This window comes from Aethalodelphis obliquidens, unplaced genomic scaffold, assembly GCF_003676395.1.
Source record: "Aethalodelphis obliquidens isolate GAN/ISIS:26980383/991018 unplaced genomic scaffold, ASM367639v1 scaffold12, whole genome shotgun sequence".
In the NCBI taxonomy this organism is placed as follows: domain Eukaryota; kingdom Metazoa; phylum Chordata; class Mammalia; order Artiodactyla; family Delphinidae; genus Aethalodelphis; species Aethalodelphis obliquidens.
Genome location: NW_020837956.1, coordinates 12,485,491 through 12,508,049, shown reverse-complemented (window position 1 = coordinate 12,508,049; position 22,559 = coordinate 12,485,491). Strand labels below are relative to the sequence as shown.

The 22,559-nt window shown below is 39.9% G+C and overlaps 1 protein-coding gene across 1 annotated transcript in view; it reads right to left on the bottom strand.

The window, feature by feature from the left end:
- Window positions 1-6,506: 6,506 nt before the first annotated feature.
- The window catches only part of CDKL4 (cyclin dependent kinase like 4), a 53,171-nt gene continuing 37,118 nt past the window's right edge, over window positions 6,507-22,559 (bottom strand). Inside the window, 7 exon segments of the mRNA XM_027113324.1 lie at window positions 6,507-6,662; window positions 8,922-8,978; window positions 10,669-10,769; window positions 12,205-12,354; window positions 13,804-13,851; window positions 14,964-15,054; window positions 21,215-21,285. Of these exon segments, the coding sequence (XP_026969125.1) occupies window positions 6,507-6,662; window positions 8,922-8,978; window positions 10,669-10,769; window positions 12,205-12,354; window positions 13,804-13,851; window positions 14,964-15,054; window positions 21,215-21,285 (674 nt within the window).

Sequence of the window (22,559 nt, the reverse complement as noted above, 5' to 3'; positions counted from 1 at the left end):
CAGACTCTCAACCACTGCGCCAGCAGGGAAGGCCCAAATTTTTCAAGATTTTACTGTTTGTAGAATTTTAGGATCATTCCTCTTCTGGTAGTATGTCTCAATTAAAAAAAAGATTTTTTTCTTTCGGAGAACTCTGTGCTGTTCAGGTTGTTCCAAAACCAGGATTGGAAATCCTGGTGGTGACAAATGACTAAGAAAGTGTCTTTTTGAAAAATTGCAATTCTGTGGCAAGTATGCTAAAGGACCATACAACATCTTCGGAATTGAAAATGTTTTCATCTTATTAAAAATAACATATTAATTTTCTTACGTCTTGTATTTTGGGGAACCTGCAAGAGCACTAAAGAAGAGTGAGACAGCTACCCGAGAAGAAGGACAATCTCCCTGATCACCTCTTCATTCCCCGTTTGGGAGCTTTGCTGTTACCCTTTACTCAATCATCTCCCTAATCCAAAGCATTCAACAGTTGCCTCTTGAACACCGCTTTTTAATGATTCAGTCTAGTTAAAACAATCTTCAGAAAGTGACCCCTCAAGGGCTTCGTGATTGCAGCAAGTCAGAACAATCACATTCAGGTATCACCGGGACTGAAACAGAGACCAAAGACAGAGTCTGAGCAAACAGGCCTACGGGGCTGACACAAGCTGAATCAAATGTCCTTTCTACGGCGCACTTCCTTCCCCCCCACCCCCGAAGAAGCAGGAGTACTAAGAGTAAGTAAGGTCTGCACTTTTAATTCTCTGTAAAGTGCTCTGTGAAAGAAAGAAAGAAAGGAAAAAAGAAAGAAGGAATGGAGGGAGGGAGGGAGGGAGGAAAGGCAGGAAGGAGGAAAGAAAGAAAGAAAGAAAGAAAGAAAGAAAGAAAGAAAGAAAGAAAGGAAGAAAGAGAAAGAAAAGGGAAAAAGAAAGAAAGAAGGGAGGAAGGGAGGGAAGGAAGGAAGGGAGGGAGGGAGGAAGGAAGGAAGGAAGGAAGGAAGAAAGAAAGAAAGAAAGAAAAAGCAAGCAAGCAGCTTAGAGATTCCCAGATACACGTGTGTGGGAAGTCTGAGGAAACCAGGGAGCCAAGAGGTCTCACTGAGGTGGAGAAAAGGAGTATTTAGGTGGCGTCACTCACCATGACAGTGTAGCATTTGGACAGCACCAGGAAAGAGCTCTATAAATAAATTAAAAAGCCTGGAAGCTGGCACGGGTGAGACAAGTCCCAGGTAAGCCAGAAACTGTGCAAGACTGTAAAAGGAAACGCATGGTTATAGAATCGCATGAGCCTCTGCACAGAGCCTGGGGCAAGCCTATTTATTTGCTGAGGATAACTTTTACAAAAGTCATTACTTAATTTGGGCACAAGTGCAACTGTCTTCCATGTGGCTGAGAAATGCGAGGGAATTTGTGAAGTACGGAGGTGAGAAATACGCACTTCGAAAAGAGTCTCACTTTGAGACATGTGCCCCTGAGTGATACAGGCAGCTGTAGTGCTCCGGGGCCTGGGCCACCCAGGGAGAGATAAGTATGCAAATGTCAGCAGAAGATTCCTTTTCTTCAAGCTAATATGACTGCACCGGAACATTTTTCTAAGCATTAGATGCTTTCCCCTCTCCTCTCCTCAGTGATACCTAAACGATGGATTTGTCTAAGGAAAAAAATTGAGAGAAATGCTAGTTTGAATTGATTCTTAAATGTAAGCAAAAATTAAGGGAAGACAGTCACCCTACCAACCCCTGTCCAAAACTCCACTGTTGTTTGAAGCACAGTTATAAAATGGATAATGGAGTCTTGTGCTGTCTTCTTAATACCTGCATATATGTTTGTGTATGTGTGTGTATATATATATATTTTACTGGGTTGGCCAAAAAGTTCCTTGTGGTTTTTTCGTAAGATGTTATGGAAAAACCCAAACAAACTTTTGGCCAACCCTATATATATATATATATATATATATAGTCTACATGTGTATATACATTTAGGAGAGCTGGAGCAGCATGGTGGTTTGGCAATAAGAAGGCTTCAATGATAAAAGCACTATGAAAGATAAAAAGAAATCTTTAATCAATGTTGTCTTTTATTTTTTATTTCTCATTGCCCTTGCACCTTTGGTATCATCTTATTAAAAATGCAAGAAACATACAAATCTGAAGAGGCACATTCTGATAAAAAGATGAAAATAAAGAAGATCCTAGCAGCTTATATTCACACTGAGTACGTTAAATGGCTAAATAAGCCCACTTATAATATCCTTCCAGTGAGCAAGAAACTATTGTTTAGATGCCATAATTCCTTAATAAAGAGATGCACCCTGGGCTTCCCTGGTAGTGCAGTGGTTGAGAGTCCGCCTGCCGATGCAGGGGACAACGGGTTCGTGTCCCGGTCAGGGAAGATCCCACATGCCACGGAGCGGCTGGGCCCGTGAGCCATGGCCACTGAGCCTGCGCGTCCGGAGCCCGTGCTCCGCAACGGGAGAGGCCACAACAGTGAGAGGCCTGTGTACAGCAAAAAAAAAGGAGATGCACCCAAGTAACTGAATGAGACTCTCTGGAAGTTTACAGAGCCATATTTATATGTGCAACAGACTTTTAGAGATGAACATAAGGTGGAACTGTGTTTTCTTAATAACAATTTATGCTTGGTGCCTTGGTGCCAAATACAAGGAATTTCTGGAATTATGCATAATTCGCAAAATCTGACAATATTCAGGTAAGCATTCCAGATGCAGAAGCAGAAAAAATTTAATGAAATAATCTTAATATTTATTGATAGAGACATCACTATTTTGTGCCTTTATGCCAGACAGTGATGATAGATAGCCTCATGCTATTATTTTACATGAGTTCCTTGCTAGCAAACTAAAAGTACTTTCAAACAGTCGGTATCATTTTTAGATGTCCAGGATAAAAGGCATCTACTATGATGCTTCAAAATTTATAATTATAAACATATATTTACATATACGTATGTATGTATGTATGTGTGTGTGTGTCAAGTTTACTTGGGAAAATATCCCAACATAAATTCAGCTCACTTATTTTTTTATTTTTTATTTTTTGTGGTACGCAGCCCCTCTCACTGTTGTGGCCTCTCCCGTTGCAGAGCACAGGCTCCGGACGCGCAGGCCCAGCGGCCATGGCTCACGGGCCCAGCCGCTCCGCGGCATGTGGGATCTTCCCGGACCGGGGCACGAACCCGCGTCCCCTGCATCGGCAGGCGGACTCTCAACCACTGTGCCACCAGGGAAGCCCTCAGCTCACTTATTGAGGTGTTTTGTTTGTCTGTGTCTTTTTGGATAAGAGACACAAAATGAAGTTAATTGAATGATAATCTTCCTGCTCTCGTGTTTACAAACTTGACCTGACCATGATGCCCGAGTGTAGGGCTGCACAAGTTTATAGAGGCTATGGATGCAAATGTTTGGAAGAGAGTGTTGACAATGCAGAAAATACACCCAGGAGGACAGGTTTAGGTACTGAGATGATTTAGTCAGGAGGAGAAAAGGATAAGGAACCGTGATGCACCAAAGGAGAGCAGTAGAGTCAGCAGTCAATCACCCTAGGGCACGATGTCACAAGGATGGTAATTCCTTGCGGTTCATCCACTATTTTCTATGTAAGTGTATGGCATGTGTATAGCTAGTGTTCTCTAGCTAGCTTTAAAAATAGAATTGTCAATGTCTTATGAGACAGAGAAAGTAGAGTCTGCCCTGGAATTAAGGGATAAACCTAGATGACATTTCAAGGTTCCCTTACCACACCAATAAAAAAACACAAAATAAAACACCAGCATTACTCAACAGACCTGGTTACAATAAGAGTGAATTAAAATGCAGAAACATAATGCTATTCCTTACACAAACAACAGCTAGGCAAGCTATTTGATACTGCTCTAAGACAGTATGTGGTCAGCTGAAGCAAGATGATAAATGTAAATCTTTCTCATAAATCAAAGTATAAGCTCACAAATTCTCGATACACATTGCTTCAAGAGGGGCTGCTCTGATGAAATTGAAAATGTCTCCTCCATATGTGCAGGTTCAGACTTTGTAACATTTAAAGAAAATGTTCTAGAAGATAAAGTTGGCATGTAAAAAGCATGGGCAGAGGAATCAGTAATGATCAGAGCAAAACAATTGTAGAAAGCATCTTAATTTTCATATGGCTCATTTGCATTTGAAACACTGAGAATCCCTATTCCTCTGGTACAAAAATGTGTACCTATTAAATTACTTTCCACTTGAAAGAACTAAATGTTTGGAAGATGATTGAATTTTAACTGGAAGACTTGTTTTCTTCCATCAGGTGTGGGGGAGATGTGGCTTCCTGGTATGAGATGCAACAGTTGATTCTAATAGCAGAACAAGACAAAAATAGGAAAGTAAATTGAAAATAATTCCTATTGGTACAGTTTGATTTAAAGGTGATAAAACAAAAAGGATACACATGGTGCAAAGATGTCAAAAGACATCAATTTTTAAAATTAAACAGGGTTACTTTTTCCAAAAATTGTGATTCTCTGATACTTGAAAATTTGTTTCTATGATTTATTCTAGGATGCTCAGAGATGTACTATGATTTATTTCAATAAACTCATTTATGAGTATTTAGTCAGGGTTTAAAAGTTAGATGTCCACCAGCTATTAAACAATAATTCTAAGGTCTACATTCTACCCATCTCAAATTTTCAATTTTGGATATTAATTTTAGGATACTGGCAGAACAGCAAAGATTTAAAACCTCTTTACTATCAACTTTAAACAATATTTAGTCTTCGGGAAATTGCTGGTTATCCACTCAGAGATACAGAAACTAAGAGCTACGTAGAAATTTGAACTTACAAAGTGAAACCACACTATATGAAAGGATCTTTATGAATTTTTAGTTTATTTTCTGATATGGTAAAATGTCTAGGAAAGAGGTGTGTCCTCAGAAAGAAAACCAGACCTTGAAAGACATCCCTGTCTTTCTCTTGGCCTTGCTCTCTATGGACTTCACCTGGAGGAGGGAGGCGGCTAGGCATGGTCTCGTGGTGAGGGCTCTGGTGGGGCTAGCACATAGAGATGGACAGGATGCAGATGGCTAAGCACGGAGAACATGACATCATCTTTGTAAATGACATTCTCTAGGTGCATGCTGCTCTTGGTGTTTCTTTTCCTTCTGTTGTCTTGGGTCTTTGGGAAGGTCGTCTGTAAAGTCCCTGATCTGTATCAGCTGGACCACAAAGTATTAAAGGGCAGCACAGCTGTGAACTGGAGACTTAAAGGGAGAGCAGCGTCCTCACACACCTGGAGGTGAGCGTGGTGGAAAGTGGATTAGGGACCAAGATGCAGGATGGATCAGGGCCGCCATCCACCCTCCCAGGACAAAGCTGGGGAAGTTGGTGAGACGTTTTTGAGGGGACAGTGTTTTTACACAAAATTCACACTGTATTTCAAATTGCTGCCTCAGACTCATTTGAACAAACCCTAATTTTTTGGTTATTTAAGTAAACTCTATTGGGCTTAACTTGCAAACATGTAACTTGAACAGTTAAAGGTAAAATGACCTACGTAATACAAATTTGGATTTTTATTTTGGATAAAGATTTTGGATACATCTTTCTCTCCCAACAAATTTCTATTTTAACTATTGAAAGAGACCACTTTCTTCCTTTATGGTAAAGATGCTAATGAGAAGATAAATGAACAAAAAAGTAGATCAGAGGTGGAGGATTAAGCAAACGCAAAATGTGACAATTGTCAGTTTCTGAAAAATGGAAAATTACCATCTTGGCTTATTAATGAGCAATGTTCACCTACTTATTTATTTGGATAATATTTATTAAGTACCTTTGATGTAACAGATATTGTTTTAGGTGCTGGGGATACAGGTGAGGAGAAAAAAATCCAACCTCAAAGAAACCTACTTTCATGGAGTTTATGTTTTAACTTCAGAGTTTTGCAAGTAAATGGTAGTTGCCTAATAAGCTACAGAATCAGTGTTCGTCTTTATATTCACTGTATTATTCTACAATATTGGAACATTTTAGGACAGGATTTGGTTCTCAGATATCTGAGTTTCAGCTCTTTGTATCTGTCCAGAGCTTGTCCTTGGCTACCAGGAAAAGCCTAGGAAAGGCAGACTAAGGTGCCTGCCACGGGTGAAAAGACAGAAGAGTCAAGTTTCCTTTACTGGGCATCTGGAGGCTACAGAAGGTACCGGGATTCTTCCATAATGCTGGTCAAACTCAGTTCTGCTGTAATTAGGGCTTACTTGTTTGAAACTGTTGTGTTTTGGGTACATGACCTGGCAGGGGGGATATTGAATCAGTGTAAGAAAAGAATTGTGCAATAACTTAAGTGTATTTGGAATAAGATTTTGTGACAATCTGTATATTTTCATGGTTTTATGGTTTTATGACATCAATCACCAATATTTATTAGACAAACAAATACAACTAAACCAGTGCAAAGAGAAGATCTTGGTGCCCGCCTAGTCTCACTTTGAAAGGTAGAGAAGGAAAATAAAGAATCATTTTTACAGCACTTTAACTTTTGAATGGAGGTACCTGCTGACATCTTCTGTTTCTTCCTTCATTACATGCTTTTCTTTTAATTTGGTCCTCTTGAAAAGAATCAAAGTAGGGGCTCTCCAGGAGTTGGGCACAAGTTAACCTGTCATCTGGATTCATCCTCAGACACTCCTATGGAAGACGGGAAGAGCAAAGAAGATATTAAAAGAGGAGCCTGTTTTGTTACTGTGCCCAAAAACTCTGAATAATAACTTGGTAGAGCAAATACGAGTTTAGAAAATCTTCAACTTTGTATATTATCCAGTACTTGGAACTTGTTAATAACTGGAATTGCTCTTCTTTTGCCCTTTCAAAGTCTTTTGAGGGTAGATTTGATGAACATTCAATGTCTCAAAGGGGGTAAATGTAGGTCAGGTGTGTTTCACCAATGACATTTCTTTATCACTTGTCAAAGCAAATAGTTTGTAGGGCTCCACAAAATGTGGTCCCTAGGCCAGCTACATCAGCATCACCTGGGAACTTGCTAGAAATACAAATTCTTCGGTCCAACCCCAGGCCTACTGAATCAAAAGCACTGGGGGTGGGGCCCAGCAATCTGTGTTTAACAAGCCTTCAGGGTGAATCTAATACTTGTTCAAGTTTGAGAAGCCACCTGAGAATGGATTGGGCTTACAGGGCTTGACCTATCCTCCACCAACCCCTCGGGGGGTTTGCTAAATTGCAGGCGGGTCAGAACAACCTGTCCAGAACAAGGCTGGAGAATTAGACTTCCAGGACAGGGCCTGCAGAGTGCTGGGTTAGGGCAAGTCAGAGCAGTGAGACAGGTAGAAGGCAGGTGAGGTCCAGTGGAGCAGTGGTAAGGGCAGTCTGAGAGCTCAGAGGTGTCGGCCTCTGAGCCTCAGGGGGACTCATACTGAAGGAATCCAGCACCCTAGATAGCACCTGGGTAGTGACCAGCGCTAGCACAAAGGCTGGTCTACAAAGTTGACTCTAGGTCATCCAGATGGCTCTACTTTCTAGATCAGAAGAGTTTCAAACTGGGCTGCTTATCATAGTCACCTAAGGGGAGGCTTAACGATACAAATTCCAAGGTCCTATTCATAGAGATTCTGCTTCTGTAAATCTGAGGTTATTTATTGGAATGTATATTTTTAAAAAGCTCATTCTGATGAGTAGTCATTCTGATCAGTGGTATGGAAGTCATTGCTATAAATATAACTTAATTGGTTGTTAAAGATAGATACTCATACTAGTATCTCCATCCCTATACCACTAAAGGCTTTCAGCGTCCACACTGAATGGAAGAGGCACACTTTCTAGCATGGTCTCAGTTGGTCAAGCATGAATGGCATACTGGTCATAGATGAGTTTCTTCTGCTTTTTATTAGAATTGGTCCTTTGTTTGACTATCTCTTTTGGCCCTGGTACAGGGGCTATATTTGGTGTCTGCATGGTTCTGATTTTGCCTGATCTTCTACTGATGTTTTTAAAATGCAATTTAAAATTTTAGTTAATCCAGTGTATCCAAACTGTTATCAGTTCAACATGTAATACTTTAAAAACTATTAATGAAATATTTTATATTCTTTTTTAAAGTAATTTTCATAGAAATATAGTACATCTCAATTCTAATCAGCCATATTTCAAGCGCTCAATAGTAACATGTAACTAGTGGCTACCATATTGGACAGCACAGTTCTTTTTATTTTTAAAATTTTCATTTTATTTATTTTTAACATCTTTATTGGTGTATACTTGCTTTACAATGGTGTTAGTTTCTGCTTTATAGCAAAGTGAATCAGCTATACATATACATATATCCCCATATCTCTTCCCTCTACAGCACAATTCGTTTTTTTGTGTTTTTTTTTTTTTGCGGTACACGGGCCTCTCACTGTTGTGGCCTCTCCCGCTGTGGAGCACAGGCTCCGGACGCACAGGCTCAGCGGCCATGGCTCACGGGCCCAGCCGCTCCGCAGCACGTGGGATCCTCCTGGACCGGGGCATGAACCCATGTCCCCTGCATCGGCAGGCGGACTCTCAACCACTGCGCCACCAGGGAAGCCCTACAGCACAATTCTTGATCTTCAAATTTAAGGAGTACATTTATCTTCATAAATTTCCATAGTCTTGAATATACTGACTTAACAGTCAAATTTCCTAATGAATGCAGAAGAAGTATGGTCTTCATCATGGCAGACCTTAATTATACTCTTTCATCTTCTACTAATTTTAATGGATATGTTAGAAAGATTACTGTTTAAACCACTGATGTTCCTTTAACTGTAATTATTTTACAGTTCCTTAACTGTTTCAATGACTACATTTTTACCTTGGCATTATTTGCCCTACTGTCCACTCCGCCTAGAGTTACCAACTTCAATCATTATGACTTGCAGTCAATAATGGTTATAATTGATGCTTAGGTACCTTCATGAAATTCAAAGCCACAGGATGCACATCTGAGAACTTTTCTTCAAGAGTTTCCTAAAAAACAAAGTAAAGCATTTCAATGTTACCTAACAACAAAGTAATGGATATTTTAAATATATTAGCATTAAGAATACTTTGGAGAAAGACCCCCTAGTAGGTTAGATTTTGAAGATTTTTTAAATTCATATTTTTACATAATTTTACACTACTGTATAGTGTATTGGGAAAAATTGAAGCTATTAACTTCACGGTGTTTTGCAATTAGTGTTTGGTAAATGTTCGTGCTAAATGTCCCCTTCTGAAATCCTACAACAGTACCCTAATATCTACTTATAGGGATGCCTGATCTACTTACAGAAATGCTTTGAGCATTAATGAAAATACACTGAGCTGCATAATTAAGAGCACTACGGAAAGCAACAGAATGATGAACACAATATTCAGAATAGTAAGGGGGGAAGAGAATGGGATTGAGGAAGGGTACATGGGGAGTGAGAAGCTTCCAAGTCAATGGCAATATTCTCCTTCCTTAACTAGGCAGCAGGTACATGTGAATTTGTTGTATTTTAGTCTTTAAATCAAACATGTTATATAAATAATCTTTTGTAATTCAACCTCTAGACTTGTAATTCAACTTTTAACCTCTTATTGTATTTGTTAAAAGCCTTAACAAATATACTAAAAAAGAAATCCAGTACATAAATCAAGGTATTATACGAAATAAATTTAAGATGAACAGGGTGTTTAGAGAAGTTGGGACCACCTGAATCTGATGGTTCACAGGTGCCATAAATCATGACCTGGCTTAGCAGACTCTCCCCACCTCCAGCACAGCTGGAGCATGGCACAGGCTTCCCCTGACCGTCCTTTCATTCTACAGGCAGAATCTAGATCATACAGAGTTTTAAAGATTATAGCCCAAACTCAGGTAACACAGACAGGAAATCAATGACTACAGAGAGTAAGAGGGTCGAGTAGTCATTGGTAGATTCCCACAAAAAGGCAAAGACCACAGGAAGAGTGCAGAGGTGATCATTGTGGTTTGCAGTTTTGATTTGGATACAACGAGGATCATTTTGTGGAATGACCTTCCATGTGGAAATATATGTTGTGAAAAAATAGTTTCTATTGATTTGAGCTTTGTGTCAGAAGCTGAAGAAAATAGAGAATGCATTTTTTTTTCAAAATAGAGACAACTATGGTAAGTACTGTTTATGAGAAAATAATTATTTCAGGGCAAGGTATCAGAGTGTTTTGATTAAAAGGATCACGGGGGCTTCCCTGGTGGCGCAGTGGTTGAGAGTCCGCCTGCCGATGCAGGGAACATGGGTTCGTGCCCCGGTCTGGGAAGATCCCACATGCCACGGAGCGGCTGGGCCCGTGAGCCATGGCCGCTGAGCCTGTGTGTCCGGAACCTGTGCTCCGCAACGGGAGAGGCCACAACAGTGAGAGGCCCACGTACTGCAAAAAAAAAAATAAATAAAAAATAAAAACTTAAAAGGATCACGGTATTTATGAAGGAACTAAGCATACTTTCACTTCCAAATTTAAAATTGAATTAATCTTTGAATACATAGGGCAAGTAAACTTTTAAAGCATTCTCCTGGTTCATTTTATGTAGTTTTTACATAGTTTTTTTGACCTGTGTCAGTGTGTCGTAAGGAAAACAGGAGCCCAAAGCACAAACATTAAAGAAGAAACAAGTACCCCTTTAAAGAAAGTAGCAACACAAATAACAAAACACCAGAATCGAGCAATTTATCATATCTTCTGGTTCAGGAATACTGATGCCATGGAAGAATTGGTTACTTTTAAAGATAGATTGATGTCTTGGGATTAGTTTTCCTGTTAAATACAAACCACATAACTCAAGAAAAATTTACTAAAAATAACATAATGCTTAAATGGTCAACTTCTGAGGTCCAGATGTGAAAGAAATACTGAGCCTGATCATTCCCTCCAGATTTGGGAGGAATGGGTCATTGCAAAAACATACCTTCTCAGGTAAGGTCAATGCTCCCAAGGAACTCTCTTTGCCACACATGGTTTGGTCTGCCATTCAGCCGCCACCAGAAGAGGAGGTAAGCAAGTGGTCTGGAGGGCTTTACACATATGATCCCGTTTAATCTCATAACCATCTCACAATCGTTGCTATTTTTCATTTATACTGTCCCAGTCAAAGAATGAGGCTCAGAGGTTTGATCAGCTGTCTAAAGTCACACGGTCATTAGGTGACAGACCCAGGATTCAGACTCATCTGTCTAACATCTGCCTAATGTAAATTTCCACAACCTTGCAGGAAATCAATTAAACAGCAGAAGCTTAAGGTGTGGCCTGTAGTGATACTCTACCCCACACTTTTCATGCTGCGGAATTCTCCAGCAGAATGTGTTGGGACCACACAGGGAATTGCATCAGACCAGACAGCAGTAGTTCCCCTGCCCAGCAGCCATGCTGCCAGGAGAGCCTATGGGAAGGGATTAATAAACACCCATCACTTTGTTTGCATCCATGCTGCTGGTGTAAAGCTGCAGCTGATCTTTTGGGTTATGTTCTCTTCCAACCAGGTGGAAGTAGACAAGTGCTGAGGATGCTGCATCGTGATGAAAGCTCGTGAAAGAGAGCATTTGAGTCCATTCTTATTCTGCACTTAACTAGTTGTAGGACTTTAGGCCACTCATGGAAGCTCCCAGAGCCTCAGTTTCCTCGTTGGTAAAACCAGGCACAATGAAAAATGTTATAATGTCCTTAATGGGCTTTTCTTAAGACTGAAAGAGATGGTGTGTGTGAAAGTAATTTGTAAATTCTTAAGTATAAAGAAGCAGATTTGAGGAGTGGCAACAGAGGCTGTATAGCCTGCAAAACCTAAAATATTTACCATTTGGCCCTTTATAGAAAAAGTTTGCTGACCCCTGTGCTAGAGGAAAGGGGAAAATTCCTCTTTTACAGAGGATAGAAAGTGCATTTGAGTAAATATCTTTAGAGTAAGCTCTATGCAGCTGACTCATATCCTTAGCCCTATCTTAGGCTGATAAGGTAAGTAAATGTATAGTTTATTCCACGGCTAATTGACTTGACTTGGAAAAGCATCTGAAAACTCCTCACTGACAGAAGTTATGGCTCTACACATTGAGAAAAGGGTTGGGCTTTGGCTACAACCCAGACCAGCCATCCTGCGTAGCACTTTGGAGAAGAAAGAAAGGTCTTATTGTTCATTACAGTGACATACTACTACTATAACACTTTAGCAACTCTGTAAGCCATAAAATGCCACTTATACCCAGTGTTCTGATTATCAGATACAGTTGGTCCACATCTGATTTTCCAGGCCACAGTGGCTGGCCTGTCAGGAGCTCTGCAAAAATGCAACCAGTAGCCCATACGTCGACTGAAGAACCATAGTGGGTATCTACCACAAGAAGTTCAGGAGAGGCAGGAATGTACAGTGGAGAAAGGACAGCCTCTTCAATAAGTGGTGCTGGGAAAACTGGACAGGTACATGTAAAAGTATGAGATTAGATCACTCCCTAACACCATACACAAAAATAAGCTCAAAATGGATTAAAGACCTAAATGTAAGGCCAGAAACTATCAAACTCTTAGAGGAAAACATAGGCAGAACACTCTATGACATAAATCACAGCAAGATCCTTTTTGACCCACCTCCTAGAGAAATGGAAATAAAAACAAAAATAAACAAATGGGACCTAATGAAACTTCAAAGCTTTTGCACAGCAAAGGAAACCATAAACAAGACCAAAAGACAACCCTCAGACTGGGAGAAAATATTTGCAAATGAAGCAACTGACAAAGGATTAATTTCCAAAATTTACAAGCAGCTCATGCAGCTCAATAACAAAAAAACAAACAACCCAATCCAAAAATGGGCAGAAGACCTAAATAGACATTTCTCCGAAGAAGATATACAGACTGCCAACAAACACATGAAAGAATGCTCAACATCATTAATCATTAGAGAAATGCAAATCAAAACTACAATGAGATATCATCTCACACCAGTCAGAATGGCCATCATCAAAAAATCTAGAAACAATAAATGCTGGAGAGGGTGTGGAGAAAAGGGAATACTCTTGCACTGCTGGTGGGAATGTGAATTGGTACAGGCACTATGGAGAACAGTATGGAGGTTCCTTAAAAAACTACAAATAGAACTACCATATGACCCAGCAATCCCACTACTGGACATATACCCTGAGAAAACCAAAATTCAAAAAGAGTCAAGTACCAAAATGTTCATTGCCGCTCTATTTACAATAGCCTGGAGATTTAAACAACCTAAGTGCCCATCATCGGATGAATGGATAAAGAAGATGTGGCACATATATACAATGGAATATTACTCAGCCATAAAAAGAAACGAATTGAGCTATTTGTAATGAGGTGGATAGACCTAGAGTCTGTCATACAGAGTGAAGTAAGTCAGAAAGAGAAAGACAAATACCGTATGCTAACACATATATATGGAATTTAAGAAAAAAAATGTCATGAAGAACCTAGAGGTAAGACAGGAATAAAGACACAGACCTACTGGAGAACGGACTTGAGGATATGGGGAGGGGGAAGCGTGAGCTGTGACAAAGCGAGAGAGAGGCATGGACATATATACGCTAACAAACGTAAGGTAGATAGCTAGTGGGAAGCAGCCGCATAGCACAGGGAGATCAGCTCGGTGCTTTGTGACCACCTGGAGGGATGGGATAGGGAGGGTGAGAGGGAGGGAGATGCAAGACGGAAGAGATATGGGAACATATGTATATGTATAACTGATTCACTTTGTTATAGAGCAGAAACTAACACACCATTGTAAAGCAATTATACCCCAATAAAGACGTTAAAAAAAAAAAAAGAAGTTCAGGAGCTCGGTACCATCTTGTAGCGACATAATCAGTGTAGGCATCTCCTGGAACTGCAAATGCATCAGTCAAATCAGGTGGGTCACATTCTCCCAAGAGAGGAGCTACTCCCAAGAGCAGTCAGGCATTCAGATCAGCTTTAGTAGTTCTCAGAAGCCACGATACTCCTAACAGTTCATGCAGTGAGGCACTAATCGAGTAAACAGTACTCAGATAGTAAATTCACCTTCCCCATACTACGTATAAAATAGATAAGCAATATGCTGTACAGTACAGGGAATTACACCCGTTGTCTTGTAATAACCTATAATGGAGTATAATCTGCAAAAATACTGAATCCCTATACTGTACACCTGAAACTAACATAATATTGTAAATCAACTATATACTTCAATTAAAAAAAATTCAACTTCCAAAGGTACCTTAGCTAGTTAACATCTATATAATCCTAAAAAGAGAGGACCGGGGCGAGGGGGTAGGGAGAATTTCTATAGTGTAACTTCAAGTATAAACCAGCCTCCCAATGCATTGTCAAGTCACCTGTGTTTGGGTCCTATCAGGATATTGATTATGTGTATGCCCCCCGTGCAGTGTATCTGTTGTTAATGCATGTTTTTTGCCTGCTGCACAGCTCTAGATTCAAGGAGACATCATTATTTGTCCCCCTTTCCCTTGGTTCCTCCCTCTCTGGGATGACTTCTTTTTTCTCAGCACTGTCTCTGAATCCTCTCTGTCATTTTCTGTTTACTCTCCTAGTCTCATCAGCTCCAAGAAGTTTTTCCCAACCACTCTAGACCACGTTAATATCTCCCTCCAGGGAACCATCTGCCCTTTCGCTTTAGTACTTTATTGCCTGTCATCTTGTATTATTCTTTTGTTTCTTTTACTTCAGATTATAAGTGCATGAAGACCAGAAATGCATCTTGTAGTTCTTTTCCTTTCCTATGGGGCAAAGTACATAAATGTGACATCCAATAAATTGTAGTTGATTGGATGGAGGTGAAGTGTGAACTGATGTACTGACTAAAAGGTTACAGTGAAATTTCCCTTTTTGAATAATAACAATATAACAATCAGCATACATTCAGTATCTAAAGTAAGAATTTTAACTGTATCATTTCATAATCATCTGAATTGGATAAGTTAGTAAAAAACTGCTACTTACTCAGAATTCGTGCAAACCCAAAGTCACAGATCTTGATTATTCCTTGCTTAGTTATTAGAATATTTTCAGGTTTTACATCTCTGTGAATACACTGTAAGAAAATATTTAATTATTTCCCCGAGTCATCAAGACAACGAAGCATAATGAATACTTAACTATTAGTTTATATGATAAACAAAGCCTGTGAGATAAACACAAATATGGTTTTCCTTCATTTTTCTAAAAACTTAAATTGCCATTTTTTTCATTTGTAAATCTTATACCAAAAGAAAAAAAAGTTGCTATATTAGGAAAGAAATTAAAATAATTATTGGATAGGAAAACTGAAAAAAATATTTTTGAGAAGGCAGTATCACATAATTATTTTTTCCACTTTTTACTGAGCCCTATTTAAACAGTAAGAGGTAAAACCCTGAATGAGACAAGGTTCTACTGTATAGCACAGAGAACTATATTTAATATCCTATGATAAACCATAATGGAAAAGGATATAAAAAAAGAATATATATATATGTATAACGGAGTCACTCTGTTGTACAGCAGTAATTAACACAACCTTGTAAATCAAGTATGAGGTAACCCTGAACGAGGTAACACTCAGAGTGCTCCTAATAAGAACGGCTGCCCCCCAAGAATCACAATGCAGGTTGCACAAATATTGCAGATTGGAGAAACTGGAAAAACGTTTGAATGACAGCAAAAACAAAATTCTTTAGAGTGACCATCTTATTTATCATCCAGCTCTATTAAGGATGTGTGAAAGGGAGTTCTATTAATTACTAGGCGAGGACAACAGCCCACAACTGTCCTGGGCAAGCTGGGATGTAATGGTCACCTATTAACAAGAGATACCAAATATTCGGCCCGAGGGGATGAGTATCCCCAACTAATCTACAACCATTAACAGCTTTCTTGAAACGTGACCACAGGATGCTGTTGGAGTTGCCCCTGGGAGAGCGGGTCACCAGCGGGAGGCATTCTCCCCTCCGAGTCCTCTATGTGTGGAGAGCTTACAGCTTGCTGCAACACCCCAGGACCCTGAGTGAAGCAGGTGCTCCTTCCTGGATGTGAGAGGGCTAAGCTGGGGGTGTGGGTGAAGGTGGGCTGAGTGAGCCCCACTCACTATTAGTCCAGAAATGGCTATTCCATGCTGTGGATGCCCCAGGAGAAAACAACTCAGGCCCTATTCTTCAGAACTTCAGCTTTCCAGGTTATCCTCCCTCCAAACAAGCACGTAGATAAAAATGATGTTGCTCTTCTTGTACAACTCAGCCCTCATGCAGAGCTCTGAACTTTTCAGAGCACTTCTACATGAATTAGTTCATCCTTGCAACAATCCTGTGATTGCAGGTGGCTACCGACGGTCTCCGGATTAAGTACCACAACAATCAGCTCTTTCTGCCTCACTTCTCTGTTGTGCTGTCAGTCTCTTGAAGTATTCCTGTCAAATTGACAATTTTGAAATAATTTTTTTTTCTTCTATAATAGCTATCTGAAAAGAGAAAATGTTGAACCCTAAATTCATTTTGGGTCACAAAAACGGCACTGGTACTAGAAGCTTGTTTGTATTGTCTCAATTACTGTCAACTGTCTCATAATTTGTACAACCAGCAGTTAGAAGAAACTTTTTAAGGCCTCTTAAAAGTCCTAAGGCCCTAGATATTAATTTTTAAAAATACATTGTTATAATATAAGCCAGCATAGTTTTCATCCTACCTTTTAAAGCAACACATTTATGAAAACTGGATTAACACTTTGCATCATATTCACCTATAATAATTAGTGATTTAATAAGAATAGGTTATACCCCTCAGGTGAGTTTGCATCAAATTCTAAAATTTCTGTACTATATGTGTCATTACTAAGTAAATGGACTTACATTGATACCTGTCTATTGGCCTATTTAAATATGCAAATCCATGTGAAATTTACAGCTACTTATTTTCCAACCAAAACATACAAAGGCAATGAAGTATTGATTATGTCCCAAAGAATCTGAAAAAATTTTTAGTGTAATGCAGGTAAGAAAAGCTACAAATAAAGAAGGATAGGGCTTCCCTGGTGGCGCAGTGGTTGAGAGTCCGCCTGCCGATGCAGGGGACACGGGTTCGTGCCCCTGTCCAGGAAGATCCCACATGCCGCAGAGCGGCTGGGCCCGTGAGTCATGGCCGCTGAGCCTGCGCGTCCGGAGCCTGTGCTCCGCAACGGGAGAGGCCACAACAGCGAGAGACTCGCGTACCGCAAAAAAAAAAAAAAAAAAAAAAAAAAAGGAAGGATAGATGGAGTATTATGTAATAGAAGAAAGAAAAAGAGAGTAAAAATCACTGGAACAGTAAGAAGCAGAGTGTGGAGAACAGATGCTTAGACATACAACATTCACTTTCTCCACTGCAAAGCTGCACTCAGTGCAAACTCTGTAATGCCTCTCACAATCAGCTTATTTTCCACCTAAGAGCAATAACTTGCAAGTCAGTGTAACCAAAACACTTTGATAAACTTGGGTATCATACACAGTTTTTAGCAAACATTGCTTAAACTGGGTTATTGCAGCTGATGTGCAATCTCATTTTTACAATCTCAAAAGCCAGCAAGAAGAGGTATTCATGGTATTTTAAACCTGACCCTTAATTTTAGGAATCATCTCCAGAAGCTTCCCTACTAGAAGTTGCTTCTTTATACAGCCTGAATGGACATCTGAGAAGGTTGTTCTTTGAGCCTTATGGATGGATACTCATAATGAGAGAGGAAAGGAACCTCCTCCCTGACAACTAAGTCATTGATACCAACAAGATGATGATGGATGTTACAGCCAGACATACTCGTATTTTGGAAGTCACTGTAATTTTGTCATTTTGACATGAAGTTCTTTTTTTTTTTGGCTGTGCCGTGTGGCTTGCAGGATCTTAGTTCCCTAACCAAGGATCAAACCCGGGCCCATGGCAGTGAAAGCACAGAGTTCTAACCACTGGACCTCCAGGGAATTCCCAGACATGAAGTTGTTTTTCTCTAATCGATACGTCAAATATATAAAAATTCGTGAGTTGACAATGATGCTAAATGGTCACTTTAGTTACCTCAATCTAGCCATATTATAGGGTAAAAAAAGAACAAAATGAGTAGGTATTTTCGTAAGTCCAGTGCTTCTCAAAGTTTAATGTGCACATGAATCACCTGGAGATCTTGTTAAAATGCAGATTCTGAGTCAGAGCTGAACGGGCCTGAGAACCTGCATTTCTAATGAGCTCTCAGGTGATCTCTACAAACCACACTTTGAGTAGCAAGGCCTTAATCCCTTACTACCGTAACCTTCCTTTCTTGGTAGGATCACCACTCTGGAGATGAAAAGGTAGCCATGGTCACCACAGGCGGAAAGCTGGGAATCTTCAGCAACACCACTTGGGTCAGACTGCCTTTCCTATTCTTTGAGAGTATCATGAGGGCTCCTTTAAAATAATGAGAGTATAAAGGTTTTAGATGTAGTATTGTAACAACTTACATATGATTTAGATTTTTTTTCCTTTGTGTGCATTTTAGACAATAGGTTTGTTAAAAAAAAAAAAAGATACATAAAAGCTTACCATAGCATAAGAAAATGGGATAACCAGAGTTCAGAAGTAATTTCCACGTTGGAGGAAGAAATTTTGTCTGAAAAATTATCCATTTTTAATAAAGGCCACAGATTATAAACTGGAGGTTTTCAATATTTCAAAGTTTAAGGTACAGAACGTGTTGTTCCAAGCAAAGAAAGAAATGGTGGCAGTTGTATTGAGCTACAATAATGTTTGGGTCCACTGGAAATAGTAAGTAGTAATCAGGTAGGTAAGTTGATTGACTGACCCACTAATTCATTCATTCCTTCATCCAGTTATTCAATAAATGTTTCCTGAGCACCTTTTATATAAAAAGATCCATGCTAGGCTAAAGCGATACAAAGATAAATCAGCCACAGACACTGTATTCAAGCTTATAATCAGTACACAGGAAAATGTCTGATTATATAGGGATAATGTACAACACTTATGGTAAAACGAATTTTTAAACAATCATTTTAATTACCCATAAAACTCTAGCAACAAACTTAGGTGAACTTGAATACCTCTCAGAGCATGGTGAAAAGCAACAGAGATGTGGATTCAATTCAGCATCATCTTTAGTAATTATGTGAAAGTACAATTTGCATCATGAAAAACAGGTTTATGTATCTTGTGGACAATATCCCTCTATACTCTATCAATAGAAAATAAAAGCTTCTGACTTATCCTAACAAAACAAACAAACAAAAAAAAGTCACTGACTTTCTTAAAGCTAAAGGAAGCTTTCCCTAAGTATTGAAATTTAGTTCCATGATCCTGTACTCTTTTTCAGCAATCCTAGACTACTATGATAGATATTCTGCTGGCATCAAAATTGACCATATGGTAGTCTGTATCCTTGCCTCAACACTGCCTCCGTGTAGGCACCAACGCAAAAGGTCTAGAGTTATTTTTTAAAAACTATCATTATAGCAAAAGCACCCAAGAGCCTACTTAAAGAAGCTCCCACTGGCCTAAGATTTGAACATCAGAGAGAACAATTATTGCAAAGGAATGAAACACATCAAATACATAAAATCCATTCGTTTATAACGATACCCTACACCTCCCCAAAACCCTTCATTGTTCACTCTTGGAGGCTGCTAACACACTGGCTCATCACTCTTGAGTATTGACAAACAAAGGGAATAATCACATATTTATCTTACTGTACTTTACAGTAGCCAGAGTCCATGATGGTAAATTCTTCTCCATAGAATTCCAATTAACAAATGCAGAAGGAATAACAGAATTAGAAAATCACCACCTTTTAACCCTAATGAAATCCTGGAGAGAGGTAATAATTATCTATGAATGCTAAAACGAAATAAAAGATTGACAGGGGGGCTTCCCTGGTGGCGCAGTGGTTGAGAGTCCGCCTGCCGATGCAGGGGACACGGGTTCGTGCCCCGGTCCGGGAAGATCCCGCATGCCGTGGAGCGGCTAGGCCCGTGAGCCATGGCCGCTGAGCCTGCGCGTCCGGAGCCTGTGCTCCGCAACGGGAGAGGCCACAACTGTGAGAGGCCCGCGTACCGGAAAAAAAAAAAAAAAAAAAGATTGACAGGGAAAGTGATAATGGAGGGGATCAAATGAACACCTCCTGAACCCACTAATCTATTTTAAGACAATCAAAAGTGGGAAAGATAACCAGACATAATATATGCCTCATGATGCTGATGCAATAAGTGTACAGCACTATATGTGAAGCATTCCTGTCTAAAAAACTGAACCTGAGTATGATCAAACCTCTGGATATAAACACCAATTTATAGCAAATACAGGTGAAAGAACAAGTTAAGTAACACATAGGAAGCAATCGGCCAAAATGATTTCTATAACACAGGAGTAGTCAAAGTGTGGCTCTAGGACCAGCAGCTTCAGTATCAACTGGGAAACTGTTAGAAATGCCAGTTCTCAGGTCCTATCCCAGACCTACTGAATCAGAAACTCTGGGAATGGGCCCAGCAAAATGTGTCTTAACAAGACCTCCTGGTGATTTTGATGCATGCTTAAGTTTGATACCCATGGCTGTAAAAAAATTAATGATGGGGAAAAAAAGGTAGGGGAAGGGGGACTGCTATAGAATAAAAGACTTAAGAGACATTAAAAACAAAACAAAATCAAGTGCCATGGAGGGTTACACCTCTGATATCCTGAAAACTTATTTTAATCCAATTTAAAAATAATTATAGGGGGTTCTCTGGTGGCGCAGTGGTTGAGAGTCCGCCTGCCGATGCAGGGGACACGGGTTCGTGCCCCGGTCCGGGAAGATCCCACATGCCGCGGAGCGGCTGGGCCCGTGAGCCATGGCCGCTGAGCCTGTGCGTCCGGAGCCTGTGCTCCGCAACGGGAAAGGCCACAACAGTGAGAGGCCTGCGTACCACAAATAAAAAAAATTCAGCTGGTTTAAAAAAATTATAGGAATCAGTATTGCGGCAAAAAGAAACATTAAGTTTATACAAACTTTTAATTTATAAGGAATGAGTAATTCGATTCTTACAGAAATTGGAAAAGGGCCATGAATAATGCATTACTTTTCCTCATATTCTGTAACTTTCTTTTGTTTGGCTGTTTTGGTCCTTATTTTCCCTCTGTCATTAGCTCTTCAAATAGACCCCTGAGCTAAGTAGAAGAGTCATCATGAAGAAATCAGCAAATACGTTAGAAAATGTTACTTACGTTATGTCTATGACAGAAGTTAAGAGCTTGAAGTGTTTGTCATAACACACTTTTGATCATTCCATCAGCAACTCCGGGGGAAAAAACAAAAAAGGAAATGAAAACTCCTATGATAGGGTTTCAGCAGCAGAACTGGGAATAGAAATGGAATGGGCGGGGCTTGTCATGGCCAAAGGATGCAGCGCAAAGGGAGTCTGGGAAATTTTTTTTTGCGGTACGCGGGCCTCTCACCGATGTGGCCTCTCCCGTTACGGAGCACAGGCTCCGGATGCGCAGGCCCAGCGGCCATGGCCCACGGGCCCAGCCGCCCCGCGTCACTTGGGATCCTCCCGGACCGGGGCACAAACCCGTGTGCCCTGCATCGGCAGGCGGACCCTCAACCACTGCGCCACCAGGGAAGCCCTGGGAAATTTTTTTTTTTTAATGTTTTAATGAAAATTGCTTTACTACTTTTTCTTTTGGTTATATAATTTTTGCTTTGTAATTTGAAATTTTTACATCTGTAAAAATGATCCATGCTTATCATGAAAATTCAAACAATATAGAAAAGTAAAGAAATAAAAAGTGTTGACTCAAATCTTGCTAGCTCAAAATAATTGCCGTAACTTATAGTGACTGTCCCTTTAGGAATCTCTGTTTCTCTCCCTCTCTCTGCAGTTACCTTTTAATATTTAAATACATTCATATGGTTCAATATTTTTAAAGTTAAAAGAATATCCATGAAGAATTCTCTCATATCTGCCTTGCCAATCATTTCATCCTCTGCAACTTCCCCTGCCTCTTTCAGAAACATCCTATGCATTGAGGTACAGATACTAATATGTATACATATATTTCAGTGGCCAAGGATTTCATTATATGGATGTATCATAATTTACTTAGTTAGTCCCCATTGATGAGCAATTAGGCCTGACATGATTTTCATTTCTAGAAGCAATGCTTCAGTGAGTATCTACTCATCCATCTATGGAAGTTGTGCAGTTATCTTTTTAAGGTAAGTTCTAGAAGTGGGATTTCTGGGACCTATGGTAGGCACATGTTACATTTTGATCCTGCAAGTAACTTCAGGTAGACCTGAGACTTGGTTTTGCAGGAAAAAAGACATTCTTGAAGGTTGACCTTCAATTCATCCAATTCACATTGGTGGTAAACACTCAAGCATGTGCCAGGGTTGTTTTATAACAGTTTCCTATGCCTGGTAAGCAGGCAGGTACACAGCCAGGGGAGGCTGGGGAGAATAAAGGGCCCTTGAGAATGGGAGGCTGGGAGCTTCTTGCCCCTGAAGATTCCTCACTCTGTGGAAAATATTGGGGAGTGTTTTCCATTGGGGAATTGGGGATCTGGG